Source organism: Hippopotamus amphibius, chromosome 3 (genome assembly GCF_030028045.1).
Source record: "Hippopotamus amphibius kiboko isolate mHipAmp2 chromosome 3, mHipAmp2.hap2, whole genome shotgun sequence".
Lineage (NCBI taxonomy): Eukaryota > Metazoa > Chordata > Mammalia > Artiodactyla > Hippopotamidae > Hippopotamus > Hippopotamus amphibius.
This window is the reverse complement of record NC_080188.1, coordinates 184,905,605-184,918,977: the sequence shown is the minus strand read 5'-3', so window position 1 is coordinate 184,918,977 and position 13,373 is coordinate 184,905,605. Positions and strand designations below refer to the sequence as shown.

The 13,373-nt window shown below is 38.5% G+C and overlaps 1 protein-coding gene across 1 annotated transcript in view; it reads right to left on the bottom strand.

Annotated features, from left to right (window-relative positions):
• The window catches only part of USH2A (usherin), a 758,076-nt gene that overhangs the window by 420,107 nt on the left and 324,596 nt on the right, over positions 1–13,373 (bottom strand). Inside the window, exons 28-30 of the mRNA XM_057727708.1 lie at positions 12,152–12,355; positions 11,939–12,019; positions 9,145–9,339 (exon numbers count right to left, since the gene is read on the bottom strand). Of these exons, the coding sequence (XP_057583691.1) occupies positions 9,145–9,339; positions 11,939–12,019; positions 12,152–12,355 (480 nt within the window). The remainder of the gene's footprint in view (positions 1–9,144; positions 9,340–11,938; positions 12,020–12,151; positions 12,356–13,373) is intronic.

Below are 13,373 nucleotides of genomic sequence, written 5' to 3'. Positions count from 1 at the left end.
CATTCCTTCAAGAAAAGTGCATTAATTACCTGCCTTGAGCAACTTACTAAACAAGACTGAAAATAAATATAAAACAGTATACTTGTCCTCTGGGAGCTTACTGTCTAATGAAAAAATGGAACGGGTGTACAAAGACCAGCCATAGGCAGTTTTAACAATTGTGGAGTAAGATTTCTCAGTTGAATAGAAAAAAAATTGCATGGCAGGGAAGTTTTTATTACAGTTCTCTCTCTGCAGGCTTCTCAGGTAAGCATACATGTATATAATATATATAATATATACATATACGTGTGCATTTACATACATGTAAAGAGTAGCATCTTACTTACAGATGGACTGATGGCTGGGGTTAAGTCTCAAAGTCAGGCATGAGGCAAAAATCACTAATGATTTAAAGTCCCTTGGACAACTCCTTATACGGCCCATAAAGTACAGTGCATTTGATTTTGCGTATGCCTCTAACTCTTCATTAATCCATGATTCTCTACGGCTCTTAGATCTCCACTCTTTTTGTAGGCACCCCAACAAAGAGTTTCCCTTTTCTGTCAATAGTTGGGAAACCCTAAAATTATTTACACATTCTTTCCTTCCAACAGGTATTGACAGTTTCAGGATTGGATAGCATCCTTTGCCTGTAAGATTATCTTAAAAGTTTTTTCACTCTTTTTTTTCATGCCTTCCCCACTTCCAAGATGTGTGGTTAAATGTGTGTAACTGAAATGCACAGATGAGACTTCACTACGAGATTACAATTATATTTCATATGTTGAATTGCACTGGTCTCTTTCTTTTCTGGACCTAATGGGCATTTTACATTTCGTATATAAATAGTGAACTCTGCATCAGGGCCTAGGGGCTGAGAGGGCTGGGCTTGTTAGAAATGCAGAATCTCACACCACAGTCCCAGATCTACTGGATCAGAATCTGCAGTTTACCAAGATCCCAAGTAATTCTCACTACCTTTTTCACTAGCACCTTTCAGAAGCACTACCCTTAAGGGTCAGAGGCCCTACTTATACTGCCTCTATTTCTTCATCTGCCTTAGCATCATTCTGCCCACAGAGCTAATGTAGTTGGAACAAAGGGCAGGAACAAACAAAGCAGGGATAAATTCAAGCCCAGCAGGTGAAAATTATCCCTTCTCAGCTGGCCATTCTCACCCCAGTGGTTTTCAAGATGTGGTCCATCGACCTCTGCAAGAGAATCAACTGGAACACTTGGTAAGAGGCAGATTTCTTAATCGTAGCCCAAATACACAGAATCTTGTGCAGGGAGCCCAAGAATCTGTATTTTATAAGCAATCTAGGAATCACTTTATGACCAATAGAGTTGAGACTCGCTAGTTATTACTACTAGCTGTGGAAGAGACAGAAAAATGAGAGATTTTCAACATGGAACCTACTTTTTTTCAGGTAGAAGATTAATGTCTACTGTATATAAGGACTGAAGCAGTTTTCATAGCAAAAGCTCTATTATCAACTGAATTATAAATGTCTTTTTTTCCTTCATAAATTTAGTTTTCTTTTTTGGATCATCTGAAAGATTATTATTGGTTCATCTGCTAAACTATAGTAAATAATAAATATGATTATTATTACCTGAAGAAGGAATGTAACTCCTAGAGTTTAGCTCAAAGTAATGCAACAATGAAATTGAGAAAATATCTACATACCAATTACATTCCTATCCCTATGCCAGGTGCTGTACTAATTATGCCGATAATTAAGTTTACATGTTTAAACATCTTCAGAAAAAAAGAAAAAAAATTGTGTATGTGCAATTCTTAAATCCACTCACTCTTGACAGAATTTCAAATCAAATTGGGAAGGGTCTTTCTGAGCAGCCCTGGGTTTGAAGGAAAATGCCAGGACTGTCTCTCCGGGCAGCAGCTTCGCCTGTTAACAGGGCTGGAGGGAAAATCAGCAAGAGCTACTCAGAGCTAATTGGAGCCCTTTGCAACTAGTCTAAAGATGCACTGGAGTGATAACTGCAGGGCCTTCTACCCCGAGGCTCCAGCTGAGAAAATGAACTTTCAAGAACTCCCTGCTCTGAACCCTGGCCTTCGGAGGGCACAGAATCCAGACTCTGGGGCCCAAAGGGGCCCATTTGTACCTGAGTGGGGCTGTTAACCCTTGGACCCTCCATGCTACTGGGATTTATCTCATTTGATCCTCCTGCAGCCAAACTCATGAATGGTAAATATTCTGTCTCACGCTTCTATTCTTCCTGCTCTCTTAGTTAACATTCATCTTTTTTCTCTTTTGCCATCTGCATTTTGTAAGTCCAACCATAATTTCCCATTTCTTCCCAAGAACCATTTCACTTAATTTTTTGTTGTCCTATGATTTTCCTTTGCTAATTTTATTACTTACTTTTAATAGTTCATCATTTTTATTTAGGCATGTCTCCTTTTTTTTTTTTTTTGGTCCTATATTTGCAAGCTACAGTTGGGAGGTGGAAGTTGTCATAAGAATTTCTGGTTAAAATTGAGACGATCACTGGTGTCAAACTCCTTCCCTGAACAGTGTTTCCTGATGCTGCCTGTACAACAGCATTACCTGCTGACACTTTAAAAATACCCACACCCACGCTATATCCTAAACCAAAAAGTCAGACTCTGCAGGTGAGACCTGGGGATCCATAATTTTTAAAGCTCCCCAGGTGGGTGAGCGTGCGCCCATGGTTGAGAACTACTACCTTATAAGAATACCAATGAAATGAGCACAGGTATTAGAATACCTATAAGGACAACAGGCAAAGACAAATGGACTACATGAAGGAAAGCCCAGGGCAAATCTAATCCTGAATTGGGTACAAAATGCCCACAGGTTCTCAGCCCTCCTCCTCCACCTAATACAGGGAAGAAAGAAATTGACTTTTATCCATTGCTGCGAGGCTAATGCAAATTTACCTTAACTGATCTCGTCCTAATCCCAGTGAAGGTTTTTATTAACTGCAACTAGATGCCCAGTAAAATGACTTGAAAATGATTTAATTTTCCTGAGCAAATACTCACTCTGAAGATAAATCTAGGGATAAGGCAAGTGAACTGCGGAAGTGGGTGTGTGGGGGGTGCATTTAGCCAATGGGAAAAACATCTGTAACTCAAAAGGAACAAAAGAACGTCGTGTCAAGTTGCAGAAGACTATTATGCCGGGAGGATTTAATTCAAGAAACCCGTAAAATTTAAAAATCATCAGTTTCATGCTATTAAGACCGAAAAGAACTTGGAATCCATTAAATGAGAGACAGAAGGTAAATGGTGAACAACAGAGATGAAAATTGATAATATTGAGAGGTAGGCAGAAATCAAAGTGAGTTGAATGTGCAACAAATGTGAATCATATAAAAGACTGAAGTAGAAGAATTAAAATCATCTCAGAAGATTCAAAGAGCAGGATCCATAGTGCCAAAATCACAAAATGAAAAAGGAAAAAAAAAAAACCAACTATGAAGCAATAACTCAGCATTCAGAGACTGAATTGCATAAAAATAACACTTAATTCATTGAACATTTACTACGTGCCTGTTTATGAGCAAAATATTCTATGGAGGTAATTCATTTTTTTATCTTCGCAACAATTCCACACATGAAGGTTTTTACCCTCAGTTTACATATGAGGAAACTCCAATATAGTGATATGTTTTTAAATGTGCCTGAGATCACACAGTTAACAAGGGACATAACTAGGATTTGGACCAGATTGATTTGATCCACAAGCTGTGTTCTGGACGGCTGGAATGAGGAGGACAAACTGCACGGAAATATACAATATTGAAAACTGCTGTTTCTTACCAGAAGTAATGATGATATAGGCAATAGCAAACTTCCCAAGCCAAAGAAAGACCCAAACTTGAAGAAAAAAAAGCTAGTTATATAACAGAAAAAAAAATTAATGAAAAGAAACCAACACATTGTCTGATCACTTACTTGGTTAGGGACCCTGTGTGAACCAATAAATCTAAATTGTTTCAAACATCCAGTATCAGTATCATTGCTTCAAATAAATACCACTCTAACAACCAAAAATTAATCATTAAAATCTCAACAAATGTCACCTCCAAAATGCTAAAGGGGGATTACTTTCAAGATCAATAGAAAAACTACTCATGAACAACTTTATTTTCCTCTCTCTTGGTACCTTATCTCAACCAACTGACAAAGCAGCTTCCACCAACCAATCTCCACACTCCTAACATCTCCACCAAATCCATGTTTCTGGCTCTCTACTTTCTCATCCCTCCCCTCTCACTTTCTAGTATTCTTTTTTCCTTACTGTGAAATCTCTGACTTTGACCCTTATTCAGCCTGGCTTTGGGGCCTTTCAATTCACAGCCCCCTCCCTCAACAGCCCTATTCTTCACAATAAAAGTCCACCTGGCAGAACCAGAATTCTTCATAATCTTTAAGATTACCTCCTACATATTTCCTTGTCTGCTCGTTTCACAACTGTGAGCAACAGATACATCTTCAAAATACCTTGAAGTGAAAAAAGTTAAAGAATTCATAGTCCACACAGGCAAGAGCAGAAATAAAGGAAAAGTAAAAAAAAAAAAAAAAAGTATTGAAATGCAATAACAAACAAAACTGGAAAGTATGAAATATGATGGCAGAAATGAGAGCAGTTGTATAAACGATTTCATAAAAATGTATAAATGATTTCATAAAAATAAATGTGCATTAAGCTCCTCAACTAAAATACAAAGAATTTTAAGTTGAATATAAAACTAAATCAAACTAGATTCTATTTATAGAGATATACTTAAAACAATGTGACTTTAAAGGTTAAAGGAGAAATCATGAATGTAAAAGTAATAAGAAAAAGAAAAATACAAACAGAAAGCAAGTTTCCAAAGAAAACAACAATTGACAAATCCAAGAAATTGACAAAATTGCAATAATTGAGAGTTTTTCCTTAGTTTTTTACAGATTGGGTATATAAAAATAAATAACTGGTCAATGGTGCTCTAATTTTCTTCTCTCTGTACACCATTCACATGCTTGAAATGTCCTACAGTAACATCCAAAAGTTTATTGTACTGGTTTTCAATTGGGGGGTACTCTTCTCCAGGAAGTTATCCTTCAGAATCTTGGGCAAGGCTGGTGTAATTTGAGAAGCCTCTCTGCCCTGTTTCTGATTTGATCTTACCTCAAATCTAGAATTACTAATTCAGAGGATATGCATTATACATATTTATTATCAACATGGTATATCTAATAGAAACAAATATTAGTCTACCCTGAATAGAGAGTATGGATTTTTTTTTCAAATTACCCATAGAAAACTAACAAAAAAAAATTTTAATGTTATATTAACCATAGAAAATGTTCTTTAAAATCTGCAAATAAAAATGTAAATCAAAATAAAATAAAAACAAGAAGCGAGAGTGTTGTAAAAATAAGTATAATATTCTTTGTATATAGATACTATAAATCAACAAGAAAAATGTGAATCCTCCAATAAAAAAATTGATGATGAAATGTGCTAAGTCATAAAAGAAGTGCAAATTACCAGTAAACAATGAAAATACTTAATGCCTCTAGTAAACTAAATTTGAGATATGACCCAATTAAAGCAATATTTTGATATATTTTGAAAATTAACAAAGTTTCTTTTACCTGTAAAACTTGTCAACTAGGATGAAATGAAAAATACAATCTTGCATTCTGCTTGCTGGTAGGAATATAGCATACAGTTTTTGGCAAGTATCTGACAACATAAAAATAACTATCCTTTGTTGAGAATTACTATATGTTAAGCATTGTGCTACATGCTTTAAAAACATATGATATTTAACATTTATATAGTGCAATCCACGTGTCACATGCTGTCCTGTGTGCTCTATATATACATAGATTCATTTAATCCTCACAGGTATCCTATGAGGTGGGTAGTTATTTCATTCTCATTTTACCCATACAGAATCAGAAGCACAGAGATGTTAATTTGTCCAAGGTTACACAGCTGAAAAGTGTTAAACCTGGACTATGATCTCACTTAATATCTTTAATATTCTTCTGAGGTTAATACTATTCTCTCATTTCATAGGTTAAGACACTAAAAAAAGATCCAGGAGAATACATAATTTCCCCACAGTCACAGGGAGGGTAGGCAGCAGAGATTTGTATCGATGTCTGCTTGATATCAAAGTCCTTGACTGACTAATGCTTTAAGAGCCTCTGACCTAGTTGTTCCATTTCAAGGGATTTATCCTACCATCACTGTCAGGAATTCTGCCAAAGATTTACATACAGACATTTAAAAATCATATTAATTATAACAGCAAAAGTTGGAAATCCAGAAAATAAGAAGAGACTCTGACAAAATGGGATTGGGAGAGAGGTAGAGGAAAGCAGCTGAAGAATTCTAAAGAGAGAGTCATGACGTCTGGTTGCTGAGTGGGATGGCATCAAGGTGGGGGCGGGGCGGGGGGAGTCATGAGAAAGAAGAGTCCTGTGTTGTCCAGGTAAGAGACTGGAACGGTTTGGCTTGGACAGTAGACAGGCAAGAGAGGGATGAATTTAACACAGAGTTTAGAAAATGGAATCAATAAACATGGATACATGAGGTATGAACGGAATGTAAATGTTGAGAAAAATTCTCAGCTGGGTGGCTGGAGGTGTCATTTATTGATATCGGGAATGCAGGAGGATCAAGGAGTTCATGTCTGGAGTTGGTAAATTTCGAGATTACGAGACATTTATAGGAAATTTCAATTTTTCCAAATGCCTGCTGGATATATACATTTGGAAGTCTAGGAAGGTTGTGCATTTAGGAGTCAATAGTGTCTGTAGGGTATTGGATACTTTGTGAGTCAATGAGTTTCCTGGAGCAAGACTGTTAAAAAAAAAGAAAGAAAGGAAAGGAAAAGCAAGAGTAAAGGTAGTTCCAGGTCTGAATGCCTGAGGTTCTCCAAAATGCAGAGTCGAGCTTCAGAGCGAGTGAGCAAAGGACACTGAGAAAGGGAGGCCCAGAACCAGAATCAGAAGAGTCAGAGAAGGGAAGAAATATTTCAAGAGATGGTAAAAAAAAATCCACAGTGTAGAATGCTATTAAGCCGTGGAGACCAGGATGGTAAAGTGTTCTTTGGATATTGAAACATGAAGTTGTTGGTGTTCTCAGCAAGGCAAGTGAGCAGAAACCAGACCAAGTGAAGAAATGGAAACAAAGCCATAGCCATAGATGCCCCTGGGTAGAGGTCAATTTGGGACGAGGAGGAGGGAGAGAGCAATAGCTGGAAGGGACTGTAGGTAAAAGGAAGATGTTTGTCATTGGTTTGGCTTTGTTTGTGTTTAACAATGGGCGTTGACAGACAGGAGTTTGAATGACCTTGGGCAGAATCCAGCCGGCAGTGGCTCTAGCTTCGGCACATGCCAGCAGTGCCAGCATTGCAAGAGGAGGGCTTGTTAAAACCAGGATTGCTGAGATCCACTCCACAGCTTCTGATTCAGCAGGTGTGGGTGGCTGGGAGAATTTGCATTAAGAAAAAAGGTCCCAGGTCCAAGGACCACACTTTGTGAACCACTGCAGGAGACAGAGGCTAAAAATATAAGCGAGAGGAAGAGAGACCACCAGTAACAGCTCTGAAAAGGCAAGAGGAGTTGGGGTCCAGAGGACTTCTGAAGGTTTTATTTTTGATAGGATATGGGAAGCTCTGTGAGAATAGGGAGGAAAAAAGAAAGGTAAAAAATAAAAATAGTAATAATAGCAAATGCCTATTATATGCCCAAAATGATTTTCAATGTCTTAGCCTTCATTAATCCACTTAACCCCTAATAACAACTCTATCAGTCAAAAAACTGCAATTAATACATATATTTGGTAGTAAGAAAGTGACAGAAATTCTTTATGATGGATTCTGGGTTTTTTTGGTAACTAAGATGATCTGGTATATCTAGTATATAGTGTAGTATATATATATATATAGTATGCACTATGTAGTATACACTATATACCAGTGTATCTAGCATATCAGCTGAGTGGGATAAGGAAAGTAGGTTAGCATTTAGACACCTTGGAAAAATATAAAACATATAATGAGGAGAATGGGAGAAGGAACTTATTACAGAAATATGGTAGGAGTGGTGTCATTACTGAGTGTCCTTCTGAAAACGGGGACTGAGACTTTTTAGTGATTGTTTTCCAGCCCACTTAGCTGTAGTGCGCAGCCCGGGCAAAGATTTAATCAGGTTGGGTTTCAATCAGATGGGTAACACAGGGGACGAAGGAAGTGAAAGAAAGGAGTTTTTTTTTAATTGACTGTATATTTGGGCTATAGATTCTAAGGACTCTAAAGAAAGGAAGTAAAGGTTGAGAGAGCTTACCAACAGATGTGTTAGAAAGACAATTAAGGCTACTTTACCATACGTCTAATTTGTCAAGGTATGAAAATCTTTGACAGAGGAAAAATATTTTTTTCTATTAAATTTGTTGATGCATTTTACTTTTTTGGTCAAAGGCTTCAATCTGACTTTCCATTTAAATGGGTCTTAACATTTCATGAGGCTGAAAACTGCTGTCTTACGACACGTGCGGGAATTCGAGCACGGGACCTTGTGTGATGTACCTAAGTGTATTTCACTGCAGCCGTTCTGCACGGTGTGTGCGTCGCACCGTGAGAAATTGATTCGCTGGCTTGCCAGTCAAACTGCTGGTGCTCTAGTACTCCTCCACCTTGACAAAATTAGGTTTAATCAACAATTTTACAATAAATAACAGTGCTGTGAACTTGGGCTAGTCCCAACGAGTAAACGTTGGCATGGTGAAATAGGTTGCTGGCCCCCCCGTACGTATACATGGGATCTTCAAAAGATACACCTTTTAAGGATATATAAGAATCCTAGGTAAAAGGCTCTGATGAAGGGCAAGAGCCCCCTGTGACCTAATCTTTTGGGGATGGAGAGAATATCATCCTCATAATTAATCTATCCACAAGAGCCTATAAACATTATAGAATTACCTTTTTCATCCTAGGTGGATAGATGCTTCGATATGACAAAATTAGATGATTCTTGTTGTTTTTAATCAGGCAAAATACAGGAATCTTTACTGTATCGGGGGAAAAGTCTTGAAGGACATTTTTATTTAAAGTCAAAACAGGAAGGAAATTAATAAGATCTACTCCTTGAGGAGTCGCCTTTACCTGTGAAGGTGCTGGTATCGACAAGCTCAGAGCTGGCAGAGAGCAGGCGGGGCGGACCAGGTGCACCCTCACTGTAGGCCCTCAGCATATACTTCTCAATCACACCTCGGGCCACAACAGGTTCATCCCAGGTCACCTCGATGCTGTAGCCGTTTATGCTGCGGACTCTTGAGGGAGTTGGCACACTTTGCGGAGCTGTGAAAGGATAAAAGAGAAAATAGGCAAAATGGCAGTTCTGAGAAGACTATTGCTCCTATTCTTCACTTTTAATGGCTGCAGTAAATCAGACTCAACCATTAGCATAAATACAATTTATTAGAGTTGTAACTTTCAGCATTGATTTAATATGACTGAACATCTTGAGCCATTCAGTTTAAGCGATATTTCAAAACCATCAAAACTCCATCGACATCACGTTCTTTCAAGCCTAGTCCAGGTTTTCCAAAAACATTTAATGTATCCGACATGTTTTAAACATCACTCATAAAGAAGGAGGTGGATGGTAGGCAGATAACAAGTTCAAACAATATAATGATGTACCTTTTTGAAGCAAGATAATTAGGCTCTTATTATACATAGTGGTTTGACACTTTTACATCGTCGACGTATTAGCCAAAAAATATCACAAATGTGATGGTATTATACATGTAGGTCTGATCCTATTTGCCAAATTCAATTGTTTTTCCAATTAACTTTAGAAGAGCAAAGTTCTACCAGATAGGATATACAGGATACATTCTTAATTGCATTTGGGGGGCGGGGGGGAAGGGTAGAGGAGTTGGTGCCCTTGAGATTATACAAAACATTTTCTTTGGAGCATCACAAAATAACACATAATGAGGAAGTTTAAAGGAACTGCAAAACCTCACTTATAAGCTCAATCCCTTAATTTAAAAAATCTATAACCTTTAATTATTTATTAGATATTTCTAGAGTTCTGATCAGTAACAACTTCATCACAGCTGACTGCACTGGGGACACTGAGAAAAAGCCCAAGGAACTCCATGGCAGGATGATGGATGAGAGATGGGCTCTGACCGCTCCTGGACTCCTGAGCCTTGTCGATGGAGGATCACTTTGGTTCTCCCCCATCAAATAGCCACCTTCTCCAACTTTACTGTTCAGGCCAATAAAACAGGACAGTTTCAAGGGAAACAACGTGAATGTAAGAGATGTGAGGAAGCACAGAGGTGGAGAACCACTGTCTGTGCAGGTAAAACAGCACGGGCACCTCTAGGAAACCCACAAGCCACACAATCAACTTGCAAGTAATGGGACAACGGGAGTGATGTTGATTTTATTAGTTCTGAAATGTGGTACAGGGCGAAGTACAGTCCTGTCTAACAGATGGTCTTCTCATAAGGGACAGAGCAAAACTGACTCAAAAATAATTAAATAGTGCAATTATTCTCCAACCCTTGGGAGCATGTAGCTGCTCGGTGTTGTGGTCAGATTGTAAATATGAATTTATGGCATAAGACTTTGTGGTCAGATCATTGCTATAAATTCAGAGCTCTATTTGCATACTTTCTCGGTGGTACTCAAAATGGAGACTATTAAGCTATGTAAGTGATGCACTTTCCAGACACCTATTTATGTTGCTGAATTAGACTGAAAGCAGGCTTTATAGTATATTTGTTAATAAAGTAGAGAAGTGTGAGATAGAGGCAGAGGACATGCCAGTAACAAATGAATATAATATTTTACATCAGAGCTTCTTCCAAGCTCTTAAGTTGAAAAGGATTTTAAGGGATCATTCAGTTCATTGTCTTGCCTATAAACAGGTAATGATTTAAATCATCCTAGAAAAGTGTCAAGTTGTCCTCTTCTGGAAAATCTGTAGGCAGAGAGCTTTGAAAATTCTTATTAGTAGCCCATTTCAGTATTTAACTATCTTTTAGATTAAAAAGATTCCTCAAAGGATGCCTGTATTAGTAACCTGTTATTGATAATGAGAGGGTATCTTGGTGAAAAAAAAAAAACATCTTTAGACAAATCATGACTTGCTAAGGATAACTGTTTCAAGAGGCATAAGTGTCAATCATACGGACATGTATCTGTCTTTCAGACAATCAATATTTTCTCCAAAATGGTAGAAGGCCACTGATTTCACAAAACTTTTCACAATGAATGCCTCCCGGTGATGGAATTGTGTGAACAGATTTTGTGGTCACTGTCAGAAGGACAGAGCACTTATAAATCAGGTATCTGAGATTAGATCTGATATAGTCTGTTTCCTAATTGTTTCCCCATTCAACTCCAAAAAATTAGACCACTCAGCAATTTCTATCCGGGGAGAGTCATTCTAAGACCCCAACAGTAAGTACCATGGCAAACATCTGCCATGATGTAATAAAAGACACATCTACTTCCAACCAGGGTGCAGCTTTCAAACATGCTCTCCGCCAGAGAGAGGTAAGTGGTTTCCACCCCCATCTAAGGGTCATCCTGACATTAGCTTCTCGGGGTCTACGCAGTTGGTAAAGATTTCCTATTCTTAGATAAATTACAGTCGATATGGGCCTATTACATCTTTAAGACAACCTGAACTTACTTTCTTCTGCATCTGAAGAAAGAATCAAGTCTGAACAAATCCTTATTAAACACCTGAAAAATCAAAAGCACGGATCTACTAAGCATTTTCACCAATGACAGATGCCTTTGAAAACCAAGGCATGCTGTGTCACAAGGTCACGAACTACTTGCTTCACAGGTAAGAGTCTTTCCTTTTCTTTACTTGCACCAATGTGTGCATTTGTGTGCATATACACATTTTAAGTTCAATGGCATTTACCTGCTCCTGTGGTACGGCCCCGACTCCAGTCGCTAGGTACTGAACCTCCTTCGTGTGAGGCTATTACCCGATACAGGTATTCTTAAATGGAAATAAGAAGTAGAAAGGTTAACATATGAGTTGTGTAGACTCATGTAGGGGTGGGCTGGCAGGAGGTGAGGAGGGGATGAGGAGGAGACATGGAACATTGAATTTAGAGCATCTCCACATTACCTGTGAAAGGCTGGAGACCACTCTCGTAAACACTCTGCTCTGTTCCCTGATAAACCAGGATGGAGTCATTTCCCCTGCAGTTAACAGTGCTGTCAGTTGACAGGCATCCATCCAGATTGACTCTGACAGCAGAGCTGGACACAGATGCCAAGTTAACGATGGCACCCCGTGCAAATTTCACATCCTTCATGCAACCACCGAAACCTAGCAAACAGTAAGGGATGAGTATCACATAAAGGGCTTGAGTCATTAATTACCAATCATTTTTGTCCCCTGTAGTGCTATGTTTTGATGAAGTTGTGTGAGGGAGGGGAGGTGGGCTTGAAACCCAATTTTTAAACTTCCAAGCCTTGTCTGGGAGTTTCTTGATACCCCCCCCCTTGCCTTTTATCAGGCTATGCTGTTGCAGGAAGTATTTATATTTATGTAATTTTGAAAAAATATATAAGCGGATAATTGTAATTCAACTGAATTAGATTCAACTGAAAAGCGTGTATTATATCTCTTTAGGAACCCCTTTTTTACATTCTGTTTTTTCCCATGAAATAAAATTTAGGCAAGTACACATTATGGTGAGGGGGCATCCACGTGTCCCTCAATCCTGAAAAATTAAGTTATTTGTATAATTCAGTGTCTGAGGGCCCAAAATTAATATCTGGAGGAGCATGACTATTCAAGAAGCTCATTGAGTTAATAAAATACACTTTGAGGTTCTTATGCAGAACAGGAGGAGGAAGAATATAGTTTCAATATGTACTAAAATCCTGACATGTTGCATGAATTCTGTAACAATCATTTCATAGACATGGAACAAATCCCAGTTAAACCAGGGAACAGAGGAGCCACCTGCTGCTCTACCACTGTCCCTGAGTTCCATAATCTCGACTGTGCAAAACGATCACCAGTTTTAGGCTCGGGTTCTCACGACAGGGACCAAATTCAGCTCTGGCAAGAGCAACACGGGAGGTCTCCTGGGATGTGTATTCTACTCAGCTGACTTTAAAATGACCACAGTGCATTCAGTTCTGGGAAGTGTAACAGAGAATGTGGAGGAGATGGGGTTGCAGCGTGCATGACTCTTTTCTTAGAGAAGCACAGGGCATTCTGTCCACCAGGGAACAGCAGCGGCTTTGAACGACTTGCTATTTTGTGTAAACAGAGATCAGTTCTGTGAGGTTCGGCAGTACTCTGCTCAGAAAATTGCACACAATTGTCAAAGAGA